The following is a 22,537-nucleotide window of genomic DNA, read 5'->3' on the forward strand; positions in this document are numbered from 1 at the left end:
GTATAAAACAGACATAAAAAGAAAAAAGGAATTTCAAATGCTGGATGTTGCCTTCACAGCACAATCAAGTTCCAGAACAGATATATATACAATCGGTGTTCAAATTTTGTCAAGCATTCAAGTTTTAAATACTCTTTCTGAAATACTTGAGACCACAACGTAGAAATATCAAAATTCAGTACTAAATCTACATAACGATATTTTTTTTACAACTTATCCCTAATGGTTGTGTTATTTGTCAAGAGATTTTGGGACAAGCAGGACAAGTCAGGCATGGTATTTCCACACCACTGATTTCAAATTGTAAGCCAAGTCAACAGTTTCCATTTTATGTTTAATAAAAGAACAGAGTTCCAATGTCCCCAACATTGCACACATTTTATCTATCCAAGGTAAAAGGGCAATAACCAAATAAACTGCTTCGTTGAGTGCAGCTGGATACGACCGCAGAGGTCCAACCCTGAACAGTTGGGGTGAAAATGGACACAATATTCGTGCTTGTTATCTGAATTTGGATTGTAATTAAATATTTGACACATAATAGGTTTCTGACACCGAATAACTGTAGTCAAAGAACTTAGAATTGGTTATATGATTTGAATTTATATTCAATTTTTTGCTTTTGTGCAATACACTATGCTGTTTTTAGATTACCTCCCTTACACTGCTTTTAAATTGTCCATTAACCAGAAAACCCGTTTTTTCCCCTTTTTTGCCCCATTATTCCTTAACGGTTTGAGCCATAACCCCCCAAAGCCAATCCTAACCATCCCTTTGTGGTATGGAAACTTTCAGAGAGATCCATACACTAAAACACAAGTTATTGTCTGGAAGTTACAAAAATGCTTATTTTTGGCCCCTAATTCCTTAACTGTTGGTACCATAACCCCCAAAAATCAATCCCAACCTTCATTTTGTGGTATTTAACCTTATGGTAAAATTTCATAGAGATCCATTCACTTAAAGTTATTGTGCGAAAACCAATGTGTCTACGGACGGTGACGCCGACGTCATACCAATATACGACCGCAAAATATATAAACAAGCACTTTTTTTTTGTTCTTTAAGACTTTTTATTAATATCTTAGAGAAATGAAGGCTTCAGAGCAAATGCAATGTGATTTCCATTATAATTATATTCCCAAGGAGCATAACTCGTTGAAAATATTTGATCAGAACTTATTTTTGAAAGTGTCAAAGACATTGCTGATATAAACCTATGATACAAGTTTCATAAAATTCTAGCAAGAATTGAACACATGAGAGCGATAACATTGCAATTTTCTATATAGTCAATATTTTCAAGGGGCATAACTCATTTAAAAATAATTGATCTGCACTGATTTTTGATCTCTTTAAGAACATTGCTAATATAAACCTATGATTCAAGTTTCATAAAAAATCTGGCAAGAATTGTACATATGAGAGCGCTAACAATGCAATTCTCCATATAATTCATATTTCCAAGGGCACAACTCTTAAAATTAACTGATCTGCACTGATTTTCGAACTCGTCCAAGACATTGCTGATAACCTATGCTATAAGTTTCATAAAAATCTGGCAAGAATTGAACACAGAGAGCTAACGATGCAATTTTCCAAAGGGGCATAACTCTTAAAAATAATTGATCAGCACTGATTTTCGAACTCGTCCAAGACATTGCTAATATAAACCTATGATATAAGTTTCATAAAAATCTAGCAAGAATTGTACAAATGAGAGCACTAACGATGCAATTTTCAATATAATTAATGTTTCCAAGGAGCATAACTCTTTTAAAACAAATTGATCAGCACTGATTTTCGAACTCGTCCAAGACATTGCTAATATAAACCAATGATACAAGTTTCATAAAATTCTGGCAAGAATTGTACACTTGAGAGCACTGACGAGACTGACGGACAGTATTTCCATGTCCCCTGCAAAGCGTTAAGCAGGGGACAATAAATAGTAAATATTGAGGTTTCATCTTCCTATTTATTTTAGTATTGACAAGTATTTCTGTTCATTTTAATACTTGCAAGTTTTTTTTTTACCATGCCAATGACTGCGACATACCTTTGGATTCTGCAGTTTCTTTTTCATCCCCACCACCTTTCACAATGTCTGTTAATTTTGCTAAAATAAAGTATAAAGTTAAAACATCATTTTGAGCAATTAGTGTTCACCATAATGCATCAATTAAGAAATAATTCATGCAAGCCATAGATTTGTTGTGAAAATAAATTTGTGGCTTGCATGAATTATTTCGTTTCTTATAGGACAAATACAGTAATTTGAAAAACTGAAGCAAAGGTAAGATTGCCGTGTGTATGGCTGTTCTATTTGACCCCCTGTAAGATAAAAGCTACAAATTTCAAATAAATCTAAGGCTTGGATGAATTATTTCTTAAATAACCACTAGAAAAAATGTGTTCAATTCTTATAATTCTTTACCCAAACATTTTTTTTTCCATTGGCTACTTTTTACTGTCAAATCCACAGTTGACATGTCGTAACTAAGGAATGAGCGAATGATGCAATAGAATAGAAAATGAAGAAACAACACCTACCTCAAAACTCCATTTTTATGCGATATTATCCGAATTTAGAGCGTACACGTAACTAAATAATCTTTAGCTTGCGAGTTTTCATTCCTATGACGTCAAAAACATGATGTTAATGCGCCATGATCATTCATGAAAATTCGCGGAATTTTATCTTATTTTGATTTTATACATTTTTTAAAGATCGTATGCATTAATTTTTTTTGTTATGCATTAGAATATGAACAACTGTTCTGTAGTTTCTTTTTCAATTTCAAGTTAAATACAACGAAATCCATCTAGTGTTTGCACATAGGTTACGATACATGTGGATTTACGTGGGAGGTAAATAGTAACATCCATTAATATGTACATCTCTTGAGTCTGCGCTAAGTAAAGATATATCGAAAACACCCATAGTTTTTGTAGTGCTTTCCCTGGGTGCCATATAAGTTTTTTATGGAACAGCCCTGAATCCAGCAACCAAATGAACTAGCTGCTAATGATGAGTTTATAAATGTTTAAATTAGTAAGTCATTCAAACTTTGGTAAGTGACCTTTCATTATATACATCTGTTCTGAAGAATGAACTTACCTATTCTATCTTCCAAAACTTTGATTGCTGCTCTGTAACTGTCTATTGATTCATCGTAAAGTTTGTGAAAACAGTATGCTAATCCTAACTGGTAATATCTTGTTATGTTAAGTAAAACAATATGTAATTACATCCAGAAGAACTTTCAACTCATAAGAGTCTAAATACTTGACTGAAAGAACACAGCTTTACATGATGCTCAGTTGTCATGTCACTTACTTGTCCATTGTCTTAGCTGGTATACTTTAGTGGATATTCTATTATTGTTAGAAAATTAATCAAAATCATATTTTACAGGTAGGCATATAGCTCCAACCCTTTTTTAAGTAGGTAATTGGTTGTTATTTTCTGAATTCTCATGTTAAAGAGAAAACCTTTCATATCTTCTACTGCATGTTTACCCAATGTACATGCAGTTTATCTATATTATTTCATATGAATAAATAAGCTTTCAGGGGTCAAAATAAAGAATCAGTGTAAGACCTGGGGAGGTTAACAAAAGAGAACTTCCAAAAAGGAGAGCAACTGCAATACAAGAATGTATGCAAATTGTTATCAACATATCAAAGAACTAGATGTGTGTGTAAATAAGTATTTAGGATACGTTTCTGCTAATGATCTGTCCTGAGGTTCCAATACAGTCTTCTGAATTTTTAAACATTCATTAAAATCTGATATTGATTGTTCATATTGTTCTGAAATAAAATAAAATCTTTTGTTAAACATTTCACATTAGACTAAACTGAATAACCTACAGAAAGTCAAGATTTATTAATCACTATTCAAATGCATTATTTTTTTACAGTTTCTTCATTTCATTTGGGGTAAATTGGTTCGGCTTTTAATAGCATTGAGCATAGAGGCACAGAGGCATACCATCACCATCCATACATTTTTTAACTGGTCACTTGTGCCATAATCACACATAACCTAAAACCAAAATTTATTGCTGAAGCTCACTAGATAGGTTTAGAAATGGTTCTTGTTCTTCCTTGTTAAACTAAGGTTTAGAAGTGGTTCTTGTTCTTCCTTGTAAAACTAAGGTTTAGAAGTGGTTCTTGTTCTTCCTTGTAAAACTAAGGTTTAGAAGTGGTTCTTGTTCTTCCTTGTTAAACTAAGGTTTAGAAGTGGTTCTTGTTCTTCCTTGTTAAACTAAGGTTTAGAAGTGGTTCTTGTTCTTCCTTGTAAAACTAAGGTTTAGAAGTGGTTCTTGTTCTTCCTTGTAAAACTAAGGTTTAGAAGTGGTTCTTGTTCTTCCTTGTAAAACTAAGGTTTAGAAATAGTTCTTGTTCTTCCTTGTAAAACTAAGGTTTAGAAGTGGTTCTTGTTCTTCCTTGTGGTTCTTGTTCTTCCTTGTAAAACTAAGGTTAAGAAGTGGTTCTTGTTCTTCCTTGTTAAACTAAGGTTTAGAAGTGGTTCTTGTTCTTCCTTGTAAAACTAAGGTTTAGAAATGGTTCTTGTTCTTCCTTGTAAAACTAAGGTTTAGAAGTGGTTCTTGTTCTTCCTTTTTAAACTAAGGTTTAGAAATGGTTCTTGTTCTTCCTTGTAAAACGAACAACGGCTGCACTTTCTGTTGATCTTATATGAATCCCTTTTAAGTTCCCCTGGAAAATTAGACTACCAAAATAAAAATAAGTACCTAAAATTAATAATTTATTTTTAAGTGATGCTCATCTTTTTCTGGAACGTAAGGAATACTACAATAATCCATGGTTCTACAATGTTGCCTGGATTTTCATGATTTTTTTAATTACAAATAATGATCAATCAAAAAACATGAATTTCATATTCAAACAAATTAAGTCTCTACTATTTACCAGTTTCTAAGCTAACTTCACCAAGTTTCAGATATGAATCTGCAGCTTTTAATTTGGCTTCCTTATCTTCCTCTCTGTATAGAAAAAAAACATAAATAATATAAATGTTCTTTTAAAACAATGTATTATCTCCTCCCAATAAATATCGAAACTGTCATGTATTTCCACAAGTGCAAATTTGAAACTAAAGATCTTGAGCAAACATATATATATAGTTGACATTACTTATAGGAATTAAGAAAATATCCTCAACTTAAATACAATGGCATGGGGAAAATGAGGTCTAGGAGACCAGACAAGTATGAAGTGTCAAACAAAAACTTGCAAGTTATGTACCAATTATTCAGTATTTTAATGTGTTTCAATTGATAATATGTTATTGAAACTAATCACTTTCAAACCATTCCAAAAACTGATACTCCAGTCCTTCATTATACAATCAAAACATATGTAATGAATTATTTCCTTATATTAAAATAGAAAATATGACAGAAGCACCAAACTGTCATACAAATATCTTACTTTAGATATATAACTTTAGCCAATTCTAACATTTCCCATGCCAGCTGTAGGTTAGAAACATCATCAGGGTCCTCTTCTTTCTGCCAATATAACAAAAAAATTGAATCAATTTATTGCAAGTAATATATTAGGAATTTTGTATTATGTAACACTGCTATGAGTTTATAAATATGACAATAGTATGTTTTGATTCAAATAACTTATCAGTAACTTGGAACAATCAAATTAGGCTTGTTCCAGAATGACATGCATGTAAGACCCCAGCCACTCATAATATAAAATGCAACCACCCACAATTAATAATTTGAGTGTCACCCATCCAACTCTCCCCCTTCCTCCAAACAAACCAAGTTACATTTTGGAACAGCTCTCTATATCAAGCATTCATTTGTAGCTTTCAAATCTTTATACCAGATGAACTTCCTATAGTATCCAACATGTTAATCACACTAGGTTAGTACTTACATGAGCAACATGACGGGTGCAACATGTGGAACAGGAGCTTAGCCTTCTGGAGCATCTAAGATTACCTTGGTTTTTTATTAGAGATGATCTTGCTGGTCTAGTTTTCTATGTTATGTTTTGTAGTTTCTTTTTTGCTATGGCATTTAGTTATTTTTCAACGGACGAGTTTGGCTATCACTTTGGCATCTTCCACCTCTCTTCCATTGTCTCTGTTCTTCATTCAGCATTTTCCTTTTCTTTCTCTTAAGTGTAGCCATGTGTTTATTATTAAGGTACCCCTTATCATCCACACATTTACACATTTATTCCCCATTGTACACACATTTTCACAGGGTCACCTACCTCTTTATTCTTTTCCCCTTCCTCAGCAGTGTCTTCTCCTTCAGCAGCCTCTTCCTCTGCTGTCTCACCTTCCTCTGCCGTGTCACCTTCTTCTGCCGTGTCACCCTCCTCTGCCGTGTCTCCCTCTTCTGCAGTATCTCCTTCCTGTTCCTCTTCCTTACCTTCTGAAAATATACATATTTCTCACATTACAACAGTAGAACTAAAGAAAACATTTGATCACCAAAAACTTGGAATCTAAGTAGTCACTGCAAACAGTATTTACTTTTTTTCCTCCTTGATATGTTTGTTTTTTTTACTATGTCCCCCTTTTCATGTAGTCGCTTAGTTACAGCTGTTGAACACTAACAAATAACAAAGTAATAGCTTCTTTACATCAATCTTGACAATGTCAAATTTGCTTGCTTTTCAGATTTCAACTAGTTCCTATCAACATATATTTTTCCGACTTTTTCGTCAAATGCTTATGATAGAATTTGAGGACTTCTACTCCCAAGTCAAAAACATTTAATTTACCTGGATTCAACCTTGGTTGTCCTTTATAGCTAATCAATTTATCTTTATAATGGCCATTCACAGTAATCACTTAAATCAACCTATTTTTCAGTATAATGATGGAAAGAAATACTTTAGTTTATTTTCATTTTTTAAATAGTAATTACATTTATCACCTGAAAGATGGAAAGAACTGAAATGACAATCTTGGACAATATCTTAAGGAGCCCAAGTGCATGCTAATTGATGAAATAAAAAAACAAAATAAAAATAAATCTTTGTTTAATTGGTTTATTTTACATTAAATTACAAAACAAACTGTTACAACAATTCAAGAAAATAAAAATTGATATTGCAACCTGGGGTAGTAGTAATTGAGGTGGATCATCGGTATATGTTTCCTCAGATAGAATTTTCTTATACTTTGCCAAAATGTAGATTTTACCCTGCTTTTATCAAAAATATAATAAAAGGTACGGGTCAATGTGCTATTTTTCAAGCTAAAAGTTGTGCAAAAATTGCCTAATATTGTATAGATTATTCATGAAAAAACTTTTTTGTGAATTAAAGAAATCAAAGAGATATAATTTTGAAATAAGAAATGAGAAGATAGATTTTATAATATGCTTCAAGAAAATAAAGAGATAATTTGGTGTCACTGAATTTTTGTTCTTGCTACAAGTAAAAAACTTAAATTTCTTTAACATTCCTTTATAAAAAATATATTATTAGAGTTATCTACCCTTAAATGGCTAAGTTGAAAAATTGATTCGAACAGAAACAAATATTTGGTATTTGTTAAAACAGTCTTTATAACGCAATAAATTACTTATTTTTCCTCCGATTGTGTACTGCTATTTAACAATCCAAGATTGCTATGTACAGTTTATTTACCATACATTAGACATAAGAAAATTACAATCTTAATGAGCAGGGCACCCAACACTTTTTTCTATGTGGCAAATACTAAGCAATATACAAACTAGTTACAGGAGTGGATAACAAAGGGTAGTACAATAATTTTAAGGAAGGAATACTCTTCATGTTAATGTCCATTAATTTTCATGGTGTGTATACTTAAACAAATTAAGTATGTGAAATACAACATGCTACATGACATTTTCCCTGCTATTTTTTTGATGTCCCTAAATTCTGTATTCATCTGAAAATCCTTATTTTGCTTCTGCCTGTCTGGTAATCAAGAAATCTCTAGATAACTTTGGGTTAGAATGATAACAAATTACAGACTTATCTCCCCTTAATTTTTAATTTCTAGTGCATTTCAACCAAATCATATCTTGAAATACCAGAACAGGAAAAGGAAATGAATGTTTTATGCATGCACCTTTACATTTTGAACTAAAATTGATGTAAACCTGAGTGAGTTTTTATTTGTCATGTTTTCACCACTGTCTGATTCTTTGGCAGATTGGTACATAATTACATAGGATAAATAAGTTTTTTTCTACCAAAGCAGAAGTCATGTTATAATAGACCTCTTTGGCAGGCATTGTGTTATGCTGAAAGTTAATCACAATGGTAACTGAAATCTAAAATGATAAAATGTCTAAGCTTTGAAAGAAGCATTAAAACATGAAAATTTATCCAATGGATTGAGAAATTCATGAAATGTAACTATTCCCTTCTAACTGAAATGAACTGTATATTGATGCATTGACCAGGTGTTGAATATTTCAAGCATCCATGTGACTAAAAATGCTTTCAAACTGACATCCCTTGGACCAATCATGCAGATCTACTTTAATCCTTGAAGACATTTCCATTATCAAAGTGCTTGCGAGTACTGAAGATACAAATTGCTTTCATTTTGCAATTCAAACTTTAAACATTGAATTGCAATGGAACACATTTCAGAAATATTTTGAATTGAGTTATCTTCATTTGTCTATAATTGTAGTTTAAACTTGAAACATTTATTAAATTTTATACTACACCATTCACATAATATAATATGTAATAAAAGTTTAATTGACCAGAATGGCTATACTCATCTTTTTTTTAACTTAAGTGCCAAGAATCAGGCAATTTAGAAAAATTTCAAAACATAACCAAAATAAAGAGCTGCGCCATGAGCGCATGATACGCCAGTCGCTTTAACAAGAATAAAGTTCCACAACTTCTCAAATGTCATATCAGAAATTTATAAAATAAAATGCTCTGCTGGGCGCAGCTTGATATGACCGCAGAGGTCGAAACCCTGAAGTTTGGGCAAGTATGGACACAACAGTCAAGCTTGATACAGCACTGAATTTGGATTGTGTATTTGACACAGCATAAGTTTCTGACACAGAATGAATGTGGTCTAAGAACTTAAAAATTTTGAATTTACCTATTCAAACCATATCATTATTATTTGCTTTTATATATAAATCAGAAATGGAAAATTTTAAAGAAAAAAAAAAGGAAAAAAAATCCCCCCCCCCCCCCCCAAATTTTTTGAACCTCCTAATGATTCATCACCCCTAAACTCAATCCCAGCCTTCCCTTTGTGATATCGAACCTTGCAGTACAATTTCAGAGAGATCCATACACTTACACACAAGTTATTGTCCTGAAACTAGAAAAATGCTTGTTTTTTGCCCCTTTTTGGCCCCTAATTCCTAAAATTTTGAGGCAATTACCCCCAAATTCAATCCCAGCATTCCCTTTGTGATATTGAACCTTGTGGTACAAAGTCAGAGAGATCCATACACTAACACACAAGTTTTGTCTGGAAGTTACAAAAATGCTTATTTTTGGCCCCCAATTCCTTAACTGTTGGTACCATAACCCCCAAAATCAATCTCAACCTTCCTTTTGTGGTATTAAACCTTATGGTAAAATTTCATAGAGATCCATTCACTTAAACTAAAGTTAGAGTGCGAAAACCAATGTGTCTTAGGACGACGCCAACGTCATACCAATATACAACCACAAATTTTTTTTGTGGTCGTATAAAAACTAAAGGGAGGTTATTTTAATAGATATAAAATAGTCACCAAAGTTTCACGAAAACTGCTCAAAGCATTTTTGAGTTCTTGTACGAAAAACTGGAAAATCCCCCTTTTTTAATGAATAAACCCCCAAAACTTGGAAATGTAAAATCGAAAATTTATAAAAATCGAAAGGCAGCTCACAACAATTGATATAAACAATTCAACAAAGTTTCATGCAAATTGGTTAATGCGTTTTTGAGTTATTGTCCGACATGTTGTTGACAGACGGACAACGGTATACAATAATACGTCCCGTAAATGGGCGTATAAAAAAACCCACCAACCTTACCATCCTATTTCAAAGTTACCCTCATCCTGAGTAAGAATGGTAGGTCTTTCATTTCTGCATATCTGGTAATTCAAGAAATATCTAGATAACTTTTGTTTGAATAATAGCAAATTACGGAGTTATCTCCCCATAATTATTCGTTTCTAGTGCATTTCAACCAAATTATCTCTTGAAATACCAGAACAGGAAAAGGAAATGAATGTTATATCCATTATACATTTTGAATTTAAATTCATGTAAAGTTGAGAGGGTTTTTGTTGGTCATGTTTTCACCACTGCCCGATTGGCACTTAAATATACTTTTTCTTTAGATGCTATTTCTGTCCAAGTTTCATAACAATCCATGAAAGTTAACAAATTTATCACGTCAAAAAAATTTAATCCAAGACCGTCTGTAAATGCTAACTGTAAAAAACGAAGTCCATCTATCAGAAAATTACTAAAATGAAAATAAATATATTTTGAAAGGTTTGCTTCAGACATAATTTCTTAATCATTAAAAAGTTTCTGCCAAAGTTTCATAAAACTCTATGAAGGTTTGACCAAGTAATTGATGTGTAACAAACTTTAACCTCACACTGTATCTACTTGTTAACTCGAGAAAAAAAACCAAGTCAATTTATCAGTAAAATATGGAAAAATGAAAATAAGTATTTTCAAAATTTTGCTCTGGATACTGTATTTTGGTCATAAACAAGCTTCTGTTAAAATTTCATAAAATTCCATAAAGGTTTGACAAAGTTATTGACTAAAAAACTTTAACCTCAGACTGAGCCGGAGTGTTAACTGTAAAAAAAAAAAACACAAGTCCATTTATTAGTAAAATTCGGAATAATAAAAACAAAATAGTCTTTAGGTCATAAACCAGCTTACGTCCAAATTTCATAAAATTCCATGTAGGTTTGTAACCTCCGACTAAATCTAAATGTTAACTGTAAAAAAAACTAAGTCCATTTATCAGTAAAATACAGAAAATGAAAATAAATATTTTCAAAATTTTGCTCTTGATACTGTATTTTGGTCAAAAACAAGCTTCTGTCCAAATTTAATAAAATTCCATGTAGGTTTGACAAAGTTATTGATGTCTAAAAAAACTTTAACCACTGACTGAACCTTAATGTTGACAACGCCGACAACAGTATCTAGATCACTATGTCTCGCTTTCAACAATAAATTGCTTCACATGGGCATGGATTTGAATCTAAAGAATTTTTCAACTCATTGCACTATATTGTTATAACTTTGAAAGGTAGATTTGAGGCTTGGAAGATATAGCTATCAAGCCAGCAAAATAAGGCTTTTGGTTGCATGAAATGCGATCATTACCTGAACAACAAATCTATGGTAATCAGCATAGGAACTTTCATTCTCAACAGTTTGGGAGTTGTATAATTATTTTTTACAAACCAATCAAAGGGTGCTGTTTAAGTAAACATAACCCTTAACCATAACAATTAAATGCAATTGAGAAATTCCTGCACTGGGAACATAAATAGTTCAAATATCAAGATTTCCTATCATTTAATTTATACTAAAAGAAATGCTTCATCGCCAATGCTGATTTTCCAATGTTACTGTACATAAAAACATGGGTCTAATACAGAATGTATTGCCAGTGAGGGTGTGACTAAAAAACAAGAAACTAAAACATTGTAAAGGTGAAGTGACAACAAGCATGCAAGTAAATGACAACGTTGTGTGTTGTAACCTTTCTTTTCCTCTTCTGTGCCGTTCACTTTTTCACCCTCCTCCTTGGTTTCTTTAACATCTTTTTCCTCCGCCTTAGTTTCTTCTGTATCTTTTTCCTCCTTGGTTTCTTTAGCATCTCCTTTTTCATCAGTTTCCATTTTTTCTCCATTTGAAGGCTCTTTATCAGATTTTTCTGCCTTTTCCTTTTCAGACATTGCATCATAAACTTCTATTCTCAGTTTTTCTCTTTCTTCCACTGGACACACAAAAATAAAATTGAGTGAAGGTCAAATGGTCTCTAATATTGGATCTATAGATAATTGTTAAAATGTAGGACAATGGAAGAATTGAAGAACATATTTTGATTTTTAAGCAACGTTCAACTTAAACTGTCAGATTGTCTAATTAAAATACCGTTCATGAGCAAGCTCACATAACCCCACACCTCCCATATACACCAAGTTAACTTTAAGTGACCTCCTGGCATTCATTTTGTGGTTTTTGTTGTCTGAACAATCATAATCTGTTTAAGCAGAGTAAGACTACTATCTAGTAAGGATCTCTTATCAGAGCTGCTTGTACCACACGTTTTGATTTGGTTTGCCAAATAAAAAAAATCACCAAGTTTGCCCTGAACACGACAGCCAAGGGATATAACTCCAACTCCAATTACCTCATCTAGTCAAACAATATATATTATCACAATAGAAAGCAGTTGATTCTATCCAAGTTTTTAAAATATTCTAATAATTTTAACAAAATTGATGAGTTTGGAGTTAATATTTGCATTTGTCTAAATATTTTATATAAATCTTAAAAAAATATAATTTTTACTATTCAGATCTTTAAAGTATGTTTTATATTTTGCAGTGTATATATCTGGTTTTTACATGGATGATTAAAAGTTGCATGTTGGGTTTTTCCTACATTTACTATAAGAGACCAAATGGTAAAATTTTAACATGGATTGCTTTATCTTATTTTTGTTGGAGATAAATACAAGCCAGCTAATAATTTTATGCTGGCACTGATATTTATAACATAGTTTACTGTAAAGATGTACATGTATTTTGAGTTCATTATCCAACAGGAATTTACCTTCTATACTTTCTTTTTTTCACAATTTAAACTTTTATACGTTAATTTTTCTATATGATTCATGATTCCTTACCATCCAATTTGTCTCCATTCTCAAACTGTTCGTCAGCACTTTTAGAAGTATCTTCTTCCTCTTCAGGAACTAAAGGAAGATAATGAAAGACTTCCAATCAATCATCCATCCCGTAATAGTTTGATCAACATTGTCCTTCAGGCAATCATTTGTAGTCAATAAGGTCCACAACTCTCTCTGACAGTTATTATATCAATAATGCTTACTTTAAGCCATTAGTGGTAAATAAAGTGTGCTATAAAGGTTGTTTATTATATAAAACTGTACCAACAATGAGTCAATTCTATTGTGTATTATAAGGCCTATGTGAATGTGTACATGTTTCAAGAAAAGTGGATTGTCGAGAACTTGAACAATTTTATGGTTGTTATATGGCGGTTTATATCTGACAACAAATTCTCAACAGTCCACTTTTCTTGAAACATGTACACATTCAAAAAATTTAAATGTCTCTGTATGCACCATTGAGAGAGTTTTCTTGTTCTTAAAACAAGACATAATTTGTTATCTAAGTGAAGCAGTTGGGGATGGGACTAATTCTAAGATGTTTAAGATTCGGAATTCAGATCAACAAACTGATCTAAATACATACATAGATTAATGTACAATACAAATGAAATTCTAGGTTTCAAGCTACACACAATATGTAGCGTTATTCAGTTTTTGAACCTTTTTTCAAATATTTTGAATGAAAATCAGAACTTAAATAGTGGAATGCAGCGAAAAATCACTTTCATAGATATCTAATGTGAAGTAATGTGAAATAGAATAAATGGACTATACACAAGTGGTTAAAGATGTGTAAATGATATGTTATGGACAGAATACATTGTGTACATCAAGATGCTAGGAACACCCACTGCAAAGTAAACATGATATGTTATGGACAGAATACATTGTGTACATCAAGATGCTAGGAACACCCACTGCAAAGTAAACATGCAGTGGATCCAATATTGAACTGACCTCCTTGTAAAGCATTGCCCAACACTCCTGTTTCCATCCTTGCCAAGTCTAACAATGACTGGCCATAGTAAAAATATGCTTCTGCACACTCTTTGGCTGTTTCACCATATGCTTTGGCTCTAAAATGTCAACATGTTTTCATTAATTGACAGAACAATTACTTGTCTAGCAGTCAATGTTATAAAATTATCAAAATTATAGGACATTGCCATCATATATTAAATTATATACTGTATCAAATGTAGAACTTTTAAAATTATTATATAGATGAAATACACAAATCACTTTACTATGAAATTTGACAATAGTATCATCAAACAATGGGTTTGATATAACTATATGCTGTGATACATGAAGATCCCCCGGAGTGTCCATAAATGGCACCAAGGGGACTGGCCAAGTGGTTGTCGGTTCTGATATGAAAAGCCTGACTGACCCCTTTGACCATAAATGTACCGGTATTTAAAAATGATAAAATGAAGTTGTATTTGTTTTGACATGTATCATGTGACTAAGGTCTAATAAGAAATTTAAAAGCTAAATAAGAGGGACGAAGTGTATCAGTTAATCAAGGTTTTCTTATGTGTTATTCAACACTTGCCTTTAAGGCAGTTAAGTCTGTTTATTTTTGAACCCACCCACTTATAGTTTATCAGAGTTGATGACTTTGTTTTTGATGTATTTAGACTTGGAATTCTGATAAAAGTGAACATAATTGAGATTTTACATAATTGAATTGCTCAACAACAGAAATTATTTCTTTTGTAGATTGTGTATTGTTAATGTTATAATGAGACAGCTGCTTACAGACATGCAGTTTTAGGTAATGCTTTACTTTACTGTATCGTCGAGCTGATATCCCAAAACAGTTTTGGTTTATTTTATAAATATTCTATGTATGATACAAAAACATAATTCCTTGTTTAAACAGGTTAACTTACAAAATGTATTGGAGCTAGACAAGTTTACTGATTGAAGTTTCTTTATTACAGGAATGTAAGTGAAACTTTCCATTACCCATTCCAGAATTTATTTCCCTCGGGTAATGGAAAAGTGGAAGTTTCCTTGTACTCTTCACTATTATGTTAATCTTATCATTTCTGGGCCCTTTATTTGTGATTTTCAATGTATATAGTCTGTTAACACGAGCAGGCATATGAAAAAATAAAAAATATTAATACCCAGATTTTTTGTCATCATGGACAATTGGGAGTTAATTTTCCATCTCTGTATACATACAACTCACAATATTTTACAAGCTTCCTGGAACTGATTTACAGCAGCTGGTACTTCTCCACAAACCAAGTTTCGTTTACCTTGTGACAAAACCTTACTGGCTTCTGCTGTGGCCTCCATTCTAAAATTATATTAAGAAATGCATATCAATATATTGATTGTAACATATACATATCTAATTTCAACATCAGCAACCTAAATATTCAACTGTCATCGAGATTATGTTGCTGATCTTCTAATTCAATCTGTGAAAAACACTGTTGGTCAAATTATTTGTTTATATATCCAGGGGATGCAGGGCCTTTAACATTTTCAAGTTGGCAACTGCACAAATTGTTTGTACTCAGCTATTATCAAGATGCACACAGCCCTTTTTGTCCAATATTTATGACTCAGTTAACTCCTTTTGAATTCTGAGTCCGGAGCTATTTTTTTGACTTAGTGGCCAAGTCAGAAAATAGCTCCGGCTTCTCACAAGTGGTTCCCTTTAAACTGAACTAACCACAAATTTTTAACATGTAAACAAGGCAAAAGTTTCAAAAGTCAATGAACCATGATGAGGGGGCAGGGCCATATTATCTCCATGAAAATACATGTCAACAGCATACCAATTATATGTAAGTTGCCATTAATGGTTTCAGATGGAATTGACAAATATGGACGTTTTTTCAGCCCATAATTTACTCCAAAATACAGATAAATCAAAATAAAAGAAATGAGTTCCAATGTCCCCCATATTTTATCTGTCTAAGGTCCAAGGGTAATAACTTCAAAAAAACTTTCTTTTGTTCTTTAAAACTTTTATAAATATCTTTGAGAAATGAAGGCTTGAGAGCAAATCAATGCAATTCCTGATATAATATTTCCAAGGGGCATCACTCGCTAAAAATATTATATTATAATAAAAATTATTTTCGAACTTGTCTGAGACATATTGCTGATATAAACCTATGATATAATATCATAAAAATATGGCAAAATTGTACACATGAGAGCACTCACAATGCAATTTTACTTTAACAATGACATCATTGACATTTTTAGAACAGATATTAGATTCCTGCACCTTGCACAAGTTATGTTATTTTTTTGACAAGTATAACATCATTTTGTAAATTTATTATCTGAGCATATATTTCATTGATAAATTTCTGGAAATGTTCATGGATTTGATGTATAGAATGTTATGATCAATGCACTGTATTTTGTGTATCTCAAAAGTAGTGATAAACCTTGGAAGATTTAGATATCAAGTCAGTACCATAGGGTTTTGATTGCATTTCATGCAATCTTTACCCAAAAATAATTGATTGGCACTGATTTTCGAACTCCTCCAAGACATTGTTGATATAAACATATGATATTAGTTTCATAATAAAAGAACAAGAGTTTCAATGTCCCCCGCGTTGCACATATTCATCTGCCAACATAATAATTTTTTTTTATTTCGATCGGCCACCATTATAGAACTTGTCCGAGATATTGCTTATATTAACATATAGTATAAGTTTTATAAAAATCTGACAAGAATTGTACCCGTGAGAGCGCTTACAAGGCTATTTTCCATAAATTTAAAATTTCCAAGGGGCATAACTCTTTATAAAAAAAATCTAACAGCCACCATTATAGAACCTGTCCAAGGTATTGCTGATAATTACTTATAGTATAAGTTTTATAAAAATCTGGCAAGAATTGTACCCGTAAGAGCGTTAACGAGGCCATTTTCCAAAAATTTAATATTTCCAAGGGGCACAACTCTTTTAAAAAAAGTCGATCGGCCACCATTACAGAACTTGTCCTAGATATTGCTGATATTAACCTGTATTTGCACTGAAAAATAGTCAAAATTTATATCCCATTTGGGCTATAATAATCCCCGTGTAAACTATGCAAAAGTTTCAGTCAATAGTCTGAGATGGCTGGGCCTTATCTATACTATTAAATTTGGAGACCAAATTTTTTTAAGCCGCTTTGTCTCCGAGCCGACGATCGTCTGAAGTATTATATAATAATAAATAGTTAGTGTATGTAATGTACTTTATAACTTCATATAGTAATTGCTTTAATTAGCGTAGCTTAATTAATTAAACCCCAAATAAAGTTCCGTAGCTCGTTCCTTACCCTCTAAGTTTTGCAAGCAGGCAGAAATGGTTTTGAATCTGTTTTAAGCATGTGCAAAAGGTACAAAAAAAGAAAAAAAATATTTATCCGAAAAAAGGTGTAGTCTAGCTTGAAAAATTGAACTAAAATCAAACTTACAGACTTGGGATATGCAAATATTAATTAGAAGAGAAGGGCGGTCGTTGGAAATGTACCCTCAGGGCTATGCATTGTGTAATTCCTTTTGATTTCTGAGTCCGGAGCTATTTTTTTACTTAGCCGCCAAGTCAGAAAATAGCTCTGGACTCGGAATTCAAAACAGATTATGCATTGTGCAGGTTGGACCCCCCCCACACACACACACTTTCCCTTAGTTGTGAAGATGTACCCTCCCCCTCCCCTAACAGACAGATTCTTGCCAGCGGTCGTTGTGAAATGCACCCTCTAGGTAATGTGTTGTGCAGTATGGGAACACCGCCCTCTTCTCCCCCCCCCCCCCCCCCCCACAGGAATGCGGTCGCTGTGAAATGATCCCTCAAGGTAATGCATTGTGCAGTTTTGGAACAACTCCCTCTCTTCCCCCAACAGGAATGCGGTTGTTGTGAATACTCGCAAAGCTACCAGAAAGAATAACACCAACACAGAAAGTTATTTATAGGAAAAAGGTATTAGAACCATGATTTTATTTATCTGGGTAATGCATTGTGCAGTTTGGGAACACCCCCTCTCCTCCCCCAACAGGAATGTGGTCGCTGTGAAATGCACCCTCAGGGTAATGCATTGTGCTGTTTTGGAACAACTCCCTCTCCTCCCAATGCAGTCGTTGCGAATATGCGCAAAAGCTACCAGAAAGAATGACACCAACACAGAAAGTTATTTATTGGAAAAAGGCATTAGAACCATGATTTTATTTATATAATAATATTTTCAGTTACACTAAAAGATTGACTAATTTACTGACCAATTTACTGACGGACATAAAAATGTTAACAACTTTCAATGAAATTACTTCAAATTTAGAACATAGCAAGAATAGCAAGAATGTTACTTTTGGAGCATAAATTGAAAAAAAAAGTTCGAAGGTTACGAAAACTAAAAAAGTTGTTAGTATTTTTATGTCAGTCAATTATCGTCGTTGGACAGTTCAGTTTTCGTAACCTTAAATTTTTTTTGGGGGCGCATACATGTACATACTTTAGAAATAAAATTAATTCTGTACATATACTAAGACTGGCCATGAATCAATGGAGCTAATTTAATTCCATAACACACAGAGCATTTACAGAGTTAAAAAATTTTGTTTGTTTTACATATTTCATGCTGATTGTATTTTATGAGGGCCTCAGGAAGGTTCGTTGCTCATTTTTGGATTTTGTGTCCAGGCTCCTGTTTTTAAATTGGTCCACATTGAGGTCCAAAGGGTCCAAAATAAAACTTCTTTTAATTTTCATTTCATTTTCCGTCCATTCATCAAAAAATGATTTATATATTTTGTTAATATGCTGAATACAACCGTTTATTTTACACCCTGTTTTCAAATTAGTTCTCATCAACGTTCAAATGTTTGATTTCAGCACTATGGATTTTGTGCCCCATTTTTAAATTGGTCTACATTGAGGTCCATTTCCGTCCAAAATAAAAGTTAATTTAATTTCGTTTTATTTTACGTCAAAAAATTATTTCATCAACAATGGAATTATTTTGGCTCTTTGACATGCTGAATATTGTACATTTGTTTCTCTTGCCCTAAGGAGATAAGAAGATTTGTTCACCCAAGAAAATATGATTTTCATGGGTGAAGAAATCTTCTTATCTCCCGTAGCCAAGGGAAATAAATGATTTATTCCACTGCTTTTACCTTTTTTTGATTTCCGAACATAAAATTATTCAAATCCCTTTATTGCAACGTTGCATAAACAGTGAAAACCCGCGCGAAACGTCACGAGAGGGGAATATGAAGTTTTAAATCAAAGCATCGTCGATGTTGTGATCCAGCCATATTCATAGCTAGTCTGATATTCTCTCTGACCATTCTTTTTCAATATTTTTTTCTCTTTTCATTTCCAATCTTACTGTAAAATTTCTATGTTATTGTCCAAAGGTAGGAAATTTCGCAATATTGATGCAAATATATATTATATATATCTTGATATTTCAATTTTAGACTCTTGTCAGATTTTTTTTTATAAATATTTGCAATTTAATGATATTGACAAGAATGGAAAGGGAAATCATCAAACAAGTAATATATTTTTTATATGCCATTAATAATAACTGGCTTAATAATTTCCAGAAAGAGGCCTTGGAAATGCACTTCAACAACAAAAATTAAAAAAAAAAAACTTTTTTTTTATCTAAATTGGTGTTCATTCTTCTGTAAGAAAAAAATACATTTCCTGTATTCAAATTTAAATGTACAAATACCTAATGCTGAGATACTTGCAATTGCTGTTAAATAGCAATATAATTGGATATAAATGTAGAACAAACAAATCAATTTTATTGCAGAAAATGCTCAGGTAAGAGTTATGCAATTTTGTTTATTGTTTCAACCAGATTTCTGATAATTGTAACTAATTAATTAGAACTTAATTATTGACTTATGTCAGATGATAATGACACTGATTTTACAAGTGAAATAAAATTTGCTTGCATTTTTTATACATATTTTTTTCAATGTTTGTCTTTTCTTTGAAAAAAACCCACATCTGATTAATCATTCAGCTAGCTAGCAAAATTAACAGAATGTTTTAATGTAGTGTCGATCAAAATAAATAATACATTTGGAGGTTTACTATTGAGGTCAAGAATGTATGTATTCAGTTAGGTGTGTAATAAATTGTGTCTATTTAATTATGTAACAGATCATGAGATATTAACTGTGGTCAATAAGACTGTGGTTGTTTCTAATTGATACTCACACCTTTGAGTATAATTATTTGAAAATCATGACAGTTGATTCTCATACTGACTCTAACATGCCTATGGAAAGAATTGGGAGTAATACCATTTCAAAAAAGTGTGGGAACCAACTTAGATATATTAATACACGTTGACCCAAATGTCATTGAACAATAACTTACACAAGCATTAGATACTAATATAATACTTTCAAAATTCTTTTCAACTGATTCAATTGATGTACAAATACTTTTTCAACTTAATTCATAAATAGTAAATCATTATAAATTTTGATTTACAAAGGAACTTTATGCAAGTGTATATCTATGATAAAAGGGTTGTTGGGCCAATCTTTTCTTAATTTAAGGGCAAATAACATGTCAAAAGTTGGCAGTTGATGATTAAAATGATGTAGAAAGTTTCTGCAAGTCATAAAAACACATAATTAGTTTCATGATATGTCTTCAACTTAGTATTCTGCACCATCTCCAAAACCAGTGTGATCGCATAGATCCAGCATGGCTGAATCAAAAATGTCACATGGGATACTCTACACCAATGAAACCTTAGTTTAACTACCAATATTTACATACAGTGGAATAAAAACAGTGATAAACCAAGCTTAATTCACGAGAGGGGAATAAGATATATTACATACAAACTCGAAGAAATTTTTAATCATCAGAAAATTCTATTGTTTTTGTCTACTCTTAGTTAATTCCTACTTTCTCGCAATATTGGACATTCAAACTTCTTATTGAAGACAAACTGACAAACTAATAAAAACAATCAGAAATTATGCATCATTGCACAAAAAAAAATTTGAGAAACCCAGTTTGTTTACATAAGTAACCAGTTCAAAAGCTATCTGAATACCGAAAAGATGTAAAATAAAAGTGAACTACCACCCAAATTTTGTCGGTCATCAGGACTGCCACTTCACATGCAATGGTGGGTCCTAGCCAATTTTTGGCGGTCAGGACCGACGGTTTTCGAGAACACTGCAATTAGTCTTAAGCCGTGCTCGGGCGGGTTTCTTGAATTTATGACAAACTCGGCCAACGGCCAACTCGCACCACTCGAACACTCACTAATTATCACAACTTGCATCACTTTATCAAACTGGCACCATTCAAAAAAAAAGAAATATAACAAACTCAAAGAAATGTGTTTAATCATTAGATTGTTTTCTTCTTCTCTTAGTAAATTCCTCCTTTCTCGAACACCTGTGTCACACCGAGACAGAACTCGCACCACTGAAGGAATGTTTTAAATCATCAGAGTGTTCTAGATTGTCTTCTCTTAGTTATTTCCTCCGTTTTTGGAGCACCAGTATCACACCGACAGAACTTGACTCGCACCTTTCGAAAAAAAAGAAATACTAGCACCACTGAGAAATGTTTTAATCATCAGTGTTCTAGGTTGTCTTTTTCTTCTCAAGAGTTATTTCCTCTGTTCTAGGAGCACCTGTGTAACACTGAGACGGAAGCTACTAATTGGACATTCAAACTCCTATGGAAAAAGAACTGACAACATAATAAAAACTATCTAAAGGCCTTACTTTGACCTATAATGGTTTCCTTTTACAAATTGTGACTTGGATGTAGAGTTGTCTCATTGGCACTCATACCACATCTTCTTATATCTATCAACATAATGCATCAGTGCATAAAAACAGTCTTGAGAAACACGAACCCAAGCTGTGTATAACCATAAACATTTCAAGTAGTCTTCAAGCCGCGCTCGCGCGGGTTTTCTCTAGTAAGTTATAATCTTCTTGGCTATGAGAGATCTTATACTTATAAATACATAAACATACCAAATATCATTGACTTACCATTAGTGGTTCCCCCAACCCAATCACAAACTTGAATACTGCAGGGACTGCGCTGGGCGTCGCCAATGTCGCAATTTGCGATTTTTTATTTAATCTGGCGACAAAATACAGCTGCTGGCGCCAAAATTTTCCTATGTCAAAATTATCATTTCTTGACTGTAACGGTAACAACATCAATCTTCATTTAAATTGGTAAAAGTTAAAAAATAAATTGTACTAAATTTTACCTGGCGACAACTTTATGACTGTTATGACCCCAAGCTAATCAACGGTTACAACAGGTGTCATAATCTGTTGTTACAGGTAATCAGTTTATCGGATGGGTATTTACACTGATTAATGATCATCAACATTACTTCATTCAAATATTATCAAGAATTTTTCATACGACAACACAATTTGCAATGTTTACCGTTGTTTCATGAATAAAACGTAATTGACAGAAAGTCCATTACCATAATCAACTTGTAAAAAAACATCGTTTTACTTGTTTTCCGTAAAAAATACCAAATTCAGACGTAATTGGTCTTTGCCTGCCCTCACTTTTGATACGAAAATAACAAAACCGGCTGCCATTGTTGATCGTATTT

At 32.5% G+C, this 22,537-nt stretch overlaps 1 protein-coding gene across 4 annotated transcripts in view; it reads right to left on the bottom strand.

Annotated features, from left to right (window-relative positions):
* The window catches only part of LOC127735257 (histone-binding protein N1/N2-like), a 34,419-nt gene that overhangs the window by 10,308 nt on the left and 1,574 nt on the right, over positions 1–22,537 (bottom strand). For 2 of the 4 annotated variants that reach the window (XM_052245385.1, XM_052245379.1), the window contains exons 2-11: positions 15,120–15,230; positions 13,874–13,992; positions 12,908–12,976; positions 11,756–11,992; positions 6,268–6,431; positions 5,461–5,540; positions 4,939–5,012; positions 3,726–3,816; positions 3,122–3,219; positions 2,060–2,119 (exon numbers count right to left, since the gene is read on the bottom strand). In XM_052245385.1, coding sequence (XP_052101345.1) covers positions 2,060–2,119; positions 3,122–3,219; positions 3,726–3,816; positions 4,939–5,012; positions 5,461–5,540; positions 6,268–6,431; positions 11,756–11,992; positions 12,908–12,976; positions 13,874–13,992; positions 15,120–15,230 — 1,103 coding nt within the window. The remainder of the gene's footprint in view (positions 1–2,059; positions 2,120–3,121; positions 3,220–3,725; positions 3,817–4,938; positions 5,013–5,460; positions 5,541–6,267; positions 6,432–11,755; positions 11,993–12,907; positions 12,977–13,873; positions 13,993–15,119; positions 15,231–22,537) is intronic. The other 2 variants (XM_052245395.1, XM_052245403.1) reach the window with 2 other exon arrangements.

Source organism: Mytilus californianus, unplaced genomic scaffold (assembly GCF_021869535.1).
Source record: "Mytilus californianus isolate M0D057914Y unplaced genomic scaffold, xbMytCali1.0.p SCAF_1, whole genome shotgun sequence".
NCBI classification, from domain to species: Eukaryota; Metazoa; Mollusca; class Bivalvia; order Mytilida; family Mytilidae; genus Mytilus; species Mytilus californianus.